The sequence below is a fragment of the Schistocerca piceifrons genome, chromosome 3 (assembly GCF_021461385.2).
Source record: "Schistocerca piceifrons isolate TAMUIC-IGC-003096 chromosome 3, iqSchPice1.1, whole genome shotgun sequence".
Classification (NCBI taxonomy): Eukaryota; Metazoa; Arthropoda; class Insecta; order Orthoptera; family Acrididae; genus Schistocerca; species Schistocerca piceifrons.
The window spans coordinates 738,075,155-738,084,522 of NC_060140.1; the positions used below are offsets into that span (position 1 = coordinate 738,075,155).

Here is a 9,368-nt window from a genome sequence, read left to right on the forward strand (position 1 = left end):
AGTGCAGCTTGCCACGTTTATTAGAGGTGTTAATAGAGACCTTCAGGTGAGGGAGGAGCTCCTCGATGTAGTAGCCATGAAGAACACTACAACTGGAGGTGGTATTTTAAGTAGTGTTGAAGAAAGTGTTGAAAATATAGGATTGTCGTGGAATTCTTTAGTTTCAGTGTCTACAGATGGTAGAGGCATACACTAAGCTAATAAAATTATGTGGCACGTGTACATTCTCCTTTATTTGTTTCATTTGTCGCAGTAATAATTCGTGTGTGATATCCCTGCAGGTGGCCGCGGATTTACATCGACTGGCGGCAGCTGTTGTGTACCCCACGTGACTCTCCCCACTCTCCACTCTGGTCCGGTAGTGGGGGTAGCGTGCTCGCACCTTGCTGCTCACAGCTTGCTCCACGAGCACGTATGTTGTGAAGCCCTGTGTTAAGAGGTGAGGTTGCATTTATCGTCGCTGATGTGCGTTTTTAGTGGGTTATATTGCTGTTGCAACGTAATTCTGAACATTCAGCTCTTAATAAATATTGTGTCAAGTGAGCTGAGTTCTGAGATATGTGGGTAATATTTGTAGGCATCTTCTTGTGGGGACACTAATCAGCTCGAGGAAGAAAACTGCGCAATGTAGTGAACCAATGTGACACAGTATTAGTCTCAGGGCACTCAGCATTTTGTTTATGTGGTTCCACTGGGGAGGGTATCTGTTGTCTGACATCAGGGAATCCTACACTGCAAAGTTATTGCTAATTTACATTTTTGCCCTATTCTGACAGCAAGAACATGTCCTATCCTATCCCGCAATGAGTTCTGTGAACAGTCTGGATCTATCCTGTGACAACTGAGCCTCACTGCAAACCAAATGGGTACCTGGCAGTCACCGTTTCTCACAGTGCATCCAGTAAGATGTACGTGCAAATGCCTGCATGTGTGATTGTACTCAAGTATTTCATACAAGGAGTGTGAAATAAGTTATTTTTTAAATAATCAGGGACACACCTATTAAGGAGCATCTCTGAAACATTATCAGATTTCATTTATGGCGCAATGTTGTACATGTGCAAGTAATATTAAGTATTGGAGTTTTAATTGTTTAGTAATTAGGTTCTCAGTTGCTATCTTGTGTTCCTGATGCCTCTCACATGGCGACATTTCGCCACAAAAAATCTCTGGTAGAATGTGGTGTAATGAGATGTATGCTGAGTACTGGAGGAGAGATTTGTGCTAATTGTATACACTTACAGGTAAACTAAATTCTAACTATGGATATGCGAGTTTGCAAACTTTATCTGGTGTTGGCTACCATGCGGCAGTAATATGGCCCAGCACAGTGAGCTTAAGATTTTGAATGAAGGGATTAAACGGCAGGAAATGAAAAGCACAAGAGTGTTAGGGGAGACAGGTGCACCTGTGCCTTCATTTCAGAACTTCAATTCACAGGGATTGAAATTGAATTATCTTTTGGGTGAAGGGCATTGGCTTGGCATGAGTGGCTGTATACTGTGATGAACTCTTACAAATAGGAGTGCAGTATAGCTGAGGAAATTTCATTGTACTATTGTCAGAATTTGGACTTTTGTTTTACAACTAGGTTAGCTGAATGTATTGGAGACTCTACCCAATAGTTCACTATTTTTAACAAATGTGCCCACTACAATGTTGTAAGGCCATCATACTTGAGTATTCCATTTTTAAATCACATTTGTTATTGTGTTGACTACATTATTTGAGCTTCAGTTCTATTTACTCCCTCCATTTTATTTAATGGCTTTTATCAATTTCTTATGCACATTATGGGTTGACTGTGGGATCAGTGCTCACCTGCAAAACCATGTGATTAACAGCAGGTGCTGTGGCATTCTCCTACCCCTGAGACAGAAAAAGTAAGGGGAGTACCCACCCACAATCTATATAAAATTAAATCTTGTTATAGAATTGTCACAACTGGATTCTCCGAAACACATTTTGCATTTAAATGGAATGTAACAAACCATCTACCAACAAATCTTTATAAGAAATACTACAAGATGTTAGGCATTCCTGTAGCAATATGAAAAATTTTCTGAAAGAAAGTTTGTGGCGCCCTCTGAAATGAATCATGTCTCAGTTTTAAACTAAATAGAATTAAAATTCTAATAAAGGGCATGGGCTTCATTTTTGTCTTTTGCCATTTTAAATGATTTACACCAAGGTAAAAACTTCGTCCAAACCAAGGTTACCTTTACGTATTGTTCAACTCTCCACACAAAATGCATACCGTGTTCAAAAAATAATTTTGCACCTTTTCACTCACGTTAACGCAGCAGTATAGAGCCCCTCACATGAGAAACTCCACAAGCCCTTGAAATCTGAGAGCAGCAAGAGCCCCAGAGATTATTTTCTATCAACCACTTACAGTAACATGAAGGACTCTTTCCTCCTCCTCCTCCTCCTGCTACTGCTACTACTACTAAACCAGCAAGTGCATAGTCACCCGCTTGCTCTCGTAAGTTACTTGCAAAGAGATGAATGGTCTAGTGTGTGACAGGAAGCAGAATATATGAACAGCATGGTTGGAATGGTGAGAGAGAGAGAGAGAGAGAGAGAGAGAGAGAGAGAGAAGAAATGGGATCATGAACAGTGATGGTGGAACACTTGTGAAAAATTAACATATGAAGCAATTTAAACTTTTCACCAAATACATTTCTCACAAATGGCAGTGAACACAAATTCATTAATACCAGTTTTTGCAAATTTAATTACATTATTTTTCACTTACATTTACAAGAAGGAATCTAACATTAGAAATGAGTGCTTCTATTAGCAGCTACAATCTTTTTCGTTTTAGTATATGTTGTCAAAATATTTCACACCACTTTGCTTTTTGAAATTAATATATTTTTAATCTTCTTAATCACTCAGAAATGAGCTGTTAGTATTTCAGGGTTTATTTAAGACCATCCTTGGTAAGGATGAACTGCAGCCAGAAACATGTCACTCCAACGAATATAAACCAAAACAATGCATCATGAATGGTCTACTGTGATGTGCAGGGATACAGAAAAAGGATAATACAATGCTGATGCACCATTGGAGGTTTTAAACTTTTAGAAAAATTCACAGCTGCTACTTTTACCATTTTGCTTTTTCATTTCACTTAAACACTTCAGTCACATTTTTCACAGACATTGAAAAGAGCATAGTTTACACACAATACTTCACAAGTAGGATTAATGACTATCTGTTGATACTTCTGTCATAATGACATGTCCACAAAATGAATATAATAATAAACAATAAGACGGCACATAGTAATGTAAGTTTGTTGTTGGAAAGGTACACTATTTACACCAGAACACTAATGCAATCATCCTGGTCCAAAATCCAGACAGCTTCATATTCGATCCAGCGACTCCAACATCACAATACTGTTACCACGAATAACCTAGAACAATAATTTAAAACAGTGTTGCACAGAAAAAAAACTGAAGTAAAATATATGATACAAGTACACTTACATGAAAATCACACACACACTTCCTACGAGTTAATTTGCCTTATATGTTTGACAGTGGTTCTGCTGTTGCCTTCCAAGCTATGAAATAAGTACAATCTTTAAGGTTTGAGTTTAAATGTGGATTGCACTCATTATTAAATGAATATTTTTAGTGTGGTGTCTTAGTACATGACAGCATTAAAATTTAACAACTCTGGCAGTGCACAAGCTGTATTAAAAATCTGAATGGCCGTAACAGTAGTGCATCTGCACAAATTCATGAAAAATGACAGGAGTTAAAAACGACTAAGTCAGTCCCAATTGACATAAAAGAAGACAGCAAAAAACAGGCACCATGGAAAAAGGGCTAAATATGACAGCATACATAAATAGAGGTACAAAACTAAAAATCAAATGGCCTTCACCATATTGCTTTGGCAGATAAAAGTAAGCTGCGGTCAACAGCCTGCACGTCATTTGGCTGAGAACTAGGACAGCAAACCCAGAAAGGGACATAAAAGGTTAAAAACTGAAAATTCCATCAGGAAGGGCAGCCAGTTAAAACTTGAGTACAATGTGTACAAAGCGGCCACTTATCGAATGACGATGGATAAAAAGGCAGTGCCCAATACACAGCCGAGTTAAAATAACCTCCTCCTGGCAGGAGGGCCAAGATGAGGTCGTCCGAGCCGCTGGGAGAAGCTTAATAAGCCATCACTTATTCCCACGAAGGGAAGACCATTGGCAATGCCAAAGGGACAGCACGTCCCGACAGACAGCAACATTGAGATCACTGGAGAGAATATAGGTACTCGTGGGCTGAGGTACAAGGATTGCAGCTTTGGCAGCAGCGTCAGCAGCCTTGTTTCCTGGCAGACTGACATGACCTGGAACCCACAGAAAGATCACACTGCTCCACCAAGAGTGAGGAGTTGACAGTCTTCCTGGACCCATTGAACTGAGGGACAGGATGGATGGTGTACAGCACACGTAGACTTTGAAGGACACTGAGTCTGAGCAGAGGACACAACTGAGAAGGCTGTGTTGCTGGATGTACTCCGTGGTCTGATACAAGGCTAAGAGCTCGTTTGTAAATACTGATGAGTGTGCCGGAAGCCGATATCTAAAGACACAGGTGCTAATGACAGAGGCACACATGACCCCGCGATCAGTCTATTTCATGTAAACACAGCCTACACCATTGTGGAGCCACCACCATCTTGCACAGCACCTTGTTGACAACTTGTGACCATGCCTTTGTAGAGGGCCAGTGCCACACACTTACAAACTGAAACCAGGATTCACCTGACCAGGCCACTGTTTTCCACACACATATAGGGTTCAACAGATACGGTCACGAGCCCAGGAGAGGAGCTGTAGGCAGTGTCTTGCTGTTAGCAAAGGTACTCTCCCATCTGTCGGTTACAGCCAAAGCCCATTTCCGCCACATTTCACCACAATGCCCTAACAGATAGGTCCATTGTATGTCCCACGTTTATTTCGGCTGTTATTTCATGAAATGTTGCTTGTCTATTAACACTGACAACTCTACACAAAAGCTGCTGCTCTGTCATTAAATGAATGCCATCAGCCACTTTGCTGTCCATGGTGAGGTAATGCCAGAAATCTGGTATTCTCAGCACGCTCTTTTAACTGTGGATCTCTGAATATTAAATTCCCTAGTGATTTCTGAAATGGAATGCTACATGCGCCTACCTACAACTGCCATTCCACTTTCAAAGTCTAAATTCCTGCCGGGCCATAATCATGCCAGAAACGTTCCAACATGAATCACATTAGCACAAATGACAGCTCCACCAATGCACTGCTGTTTTATACCTTGTGTATGCAGTACTACTGCCATTGTACATGTGCATATTGCTAGCCCACCACCTCAGTGTATTTACAGTTTACTGATTCATATCATCATACCTTTAAAATTTAGTAACCCATACGCTAAATAAATAAACTGGCAACAAGCTCCCTTTCTTAAAGTATATCAATCATTTTAGAGAGTGAAAGATAGAATGTACAACACCGGAGGTGTCTTGAATTAGCTACTCTGTCACAATGTGCAACCTATTAGAAATAAAGTACTCCACCTTGAAACACTTTTGAACAGCATAGTGGTATGCAACACAGAGTATGGTAAGCAACACTGGAATACAGCAGAAGTGCTGTCATCATATAGAATGAATGACAAAGTTGCCATGGGAAACTACGTTAAAGGATGGAAAGGACGGGGGATTATGCCATTGTATCAGAGGTGGCACATATTTTAAACCCAGAGAAGATCTGATCACAATGCAGATACACAGTTTGAATCTGTAGCTCTTGAACTAACAAGGCTGCACATTCATAAGAAGTTTATCATTCAGAGAGAGAGAGAGAGAGAGAGAGAGAGAGAGAGAGAGAGGTGTGTGTGTGTGTGTGTGTGTGTGTGTGTGTGTGTGTGTGTGATTGTTATATGAAAAATTTCCAGCCCTCAAAAGTAACATAATAATACACAGACATGAATATTAACACAGGTGTTAAAACTTAAACTTCAAAGTACTTAAGTACACACTTATGGTATAAAAGGTGAACACTACTACTATAGTTAAATTCTTTTATCTCGGCAGCTCACGCATGCTCGCCCGGACGCGGGAGATTGCTGCATTGCCAGTTGCAAATGATTCACACGCCAAGAGAAGCAGCGCCATTGTATAGTATAGTTCGCAAACTTACGTTTAGGGGGAGTGCACAGTCTGAAGTGAAGCCACCACGACTGCATTTACCCTTTCGCTGCTACAGAGACGTGCTTCCTGCATTCCGCGTGTGTGCAACTTTGTCATCACTGCACTGCTCACCTGTGCTGACATGGTGTTCCGACTGCTTCGACACACTTATTCGATTTCACAAAAACTATTTGATCCAAAAATTTGATTTTTACACATCATCTTGATTGATACCTTCCCCACATAAATAACTTAATTTTGTTTCGATGTTCAACACAATTATTGTGCAGCATTAAATGTAGTAAACCATTGCATGAAATTTTGAAGAGCTTGCAGAGGTAAAAGTCCATAGCCTATACTTTCCGTATGGTTGATTTTAGTTGCCACAATGTTGAGAAGGTAATGTGGAGAAGATACCTAAATTTCATATAAAATTTACTGTATAACAATATCTCATTTAAGTACCAGATAGGTGTCATATGTAATATTGAGAAATATTCTGTCTTTCGCGACTGTAATAGAAGTTTTATTTATACCAGAGTCATTTCGCTTTTTTCTAAAACGTTCTGATTAAAACAAAGTTGGCGAAGTACACAAAACTGAGTTGTGGAATTGACAGTGCTCTGCACTGCAGTCGAGCTCTGGCAACGTCGTTGCCTGTTCATTGGCTGACTGTTTTGTGACTTCTGATGTGCAGAACGAACCTAAACTCTGCTGCTGTCGTAAATGACGCACACTATAGTGTATGAAAAATTCAGCCCAAGTTTTAGACCAGGGAAGTCTCGACAGGGAGAGATTTATTTCTATGCCTATCTGAACATTACTGCTAGGTAATAAAGCTACAGACAGCGTTAGTAAAATCCACGAATTGCAGGCCAACAAAAAGATCTTTTTGAAAACTAAAATGCATACTTTTGTTAGGGCACTTGTAAATCAAAGCTGGTACAAAATGTTTATTGAAAACAATGGAGATACTTAATTCCATAAATTCTGCACAATGCTTAATTTTTTCAAGAGATTTTGAAACATAGCCACAGCAACAGCCATGGAAAAAGGGATGGATAACTGTGGGTATTCGGAAATCTTCCCTGATGCAATTTTCTCAGTTCATTACAAAAGCCCAACACTAATACATAGTTCCTAGATCACGGACACATACAAAATGGCAGATTATTGCTTGCTGAAAATAAATAAATACACTGGGCAGAAAATAAAAGCAGTATGGGATATCACAAAATACAAAAATGGAAAAGGCAGGGAGGTATAACATACAAATCAAAGAACGGGGCAGAAAAATAGAAAACTTTGCAAATGATTTTCTCCAGCACTACAGAGAAGCTGCAACGAAATCCCCCTGAACCACATGTAATACCACAATGACAATGACTTACACAGAAAGTGCAGTGATGTTTTCCACAACAGAGCTTGAAATCAGGTAGACAATGCAGAACTTCTAGCACAGAGGCACTGGATATTGAAACTGAAGTGGCAGCAGCATCACACTTATTTCCACTCCATTGTTACTAACGTGTGGTAACTTTGAAAGATTTGCATATGGGTCTCTCCATGTCAAATCATACAGGTCAGGGCACCCATGTACAGAGGCATCATGTTAAAACTTTGTATACTTGTTTGATACATGACATGAACTTTGGCCAATTTTTATAATAATCTCAATTATATTTATAGTAATGAAATGTGCTGCACAACTGATTTGAAAACTAACTGACCACAGTTTCCATGTAAATTATTCTAAAATTATGGAATGTGCAGTGAACATTCGTCATAAACTGAGGTTTAGTATACGGTAAAAATTATTGGAAAGCAAATACATATCTGCTTTTCTAATTAATTGATTTTTAAAAAGAAAAACCCAATTTTTCAATGTTCCCTGCCGAAATTTAAGTTTATATTTCAATTGCCTTTAAATTTTTATTACACACTCAAGCACTAAAGAAACTGGTAGAGGCATGCATATTCAAATACGGAGATGTGTAAACAGGTAGAATATGGCACTACGATCGGCAACGCCTATATAAGAAAACAAGAATCTGGCACAAATCGTTAGGCCAGTAACTGCTGTTACAATGGCAGGTTATCAAGATTTAAGCGAGATTGAACGTGGTGTTATAGCATTAGATCATACTCGAGCGTAAATCATATCTAAACAAATCAAAACTAACATTTACATGCACTTAAGTATAAAATTACAACTGTACTTACCACCATGCCAATATTGTTCTTCGTTCCATCCTTACATTCTTCAATAGTCTCGTCAACGACTAAATTCATGAACGGGTCAAATCCACGTAGAATACCCGTAACAAGACGTCCGCCATTTAGTTTTACTGTACAAGAATACTAACATTAGATCTAAAAATGATTCTGTATGGAAGATAACTTAAGAAGCTTTTACGCCTTTTGGCTTTGATTGCACAGCTCTTATACTCAAGTAATACTTACACGACAACTTCTTGTCCATGAACCTGGGGAGAGGGAAAATATTGAAATGTTAAAATTTTTGACAAACTTTTCCATTCTTAGTTCTAGAAACAAACTATTCGATACTTAAATTTCACAACATTTACGGAAGGTTAATTTCATTCTTACAAACGGGAGTTTCAACATTTTTTTTTGGGTATTTGTTATTGAAAAACTTCATACACTGATCTACTTGAACAGAGTCTTAAGTTGAGAAGGAATGCACTTCAATGGATCACATACCCACATTACCTTACCGGCTTCTTCTAACAAAATAGTTTCATGTACTTACTTCTTCAGTTCTGGGGGATGTGCTTTACTCATATTGCAAGAACACTTTCTTTAATGCAACGTTAGTTAACCACTCAAACTGTAAACACCAGACTCTTGTACTTCCCACACCTCAGTAACTACGAAATAACTAGCGACTAGCGTGAACCAAACAAAAATGAAAGATACACCACTGTAACTTCTTTGAGTGCATGCGTTATGTCAGAGATACCCATGGAGGTAAAAATAAGAGGAGTTGTCATGACGTCACAAACTTGAAGCCGACCCAAGAGAAGGTCCGCCATCTTAGCTACCCCAAAACATTCGCTTCTGGTGGTTTGATTCCGTGTAGTCGTGAAGTGTTTTGATAAAAAAATGCCGGCTTGCGTCGCTGACGGGTGTACTAATCGTTCTGATTGTAGTCT

At 39.2% G+C, this 9,368-nt stretch overlaps 1 protein-coding gene across 1 annotated transcript; it reads right to left on the bottom strand.

The window, feature by feature from the left end:
* Positions 1-2,717: 2,717 nt before the first annotated feature.
* Positions 2,718-9,127, bottom strand: LOC124788971 (probable small nuclear ribonucleoprotein G). Its single transcript, XM_047256260.1, has 4 exons — positions 8,966-9,127; positions 8,656-8,678; positions 8,416-8,540; positions 2,718-3,424 (listed from the first exon to the last, which is right to left on the bottom strand). The coding sequence occupies exons 1-4, from the start codon at positions 8,995-8,997 to the stop codon at positions 3,374-3,376; spliced, it is 231 nt and encodes a 76-aa protein (XP_047112216.1). The 5' UTR covers positions 8,998-9,127; the 3' UTR covers positions 2,718-3,373.
* Positions 9,128-9,368: the final 241 nt, after the last annotated feature.

Coding starts and splice junctions, on each gene's coding strand:
- LOC124788971 (XM_047256260.1), bottom strand. CDS start 8,997: ATGAGTAAAGCACATCCCCCAGAACTGAAGAA. Junction 8,679..8,965: donor CATCCCCCAGAACTGAAGAA/GTAAGTACATGA, acceptor CCCTCTCCCCAG/GTTCATGGACAAGAAGTTGT. Junction 3,425..8,415: donor AGAACAATATTGGCATGGTG/GTAAGTACAGTT, acceptor TTATTGTTCTAG/GTTATTCGTGGTAACAGTAT.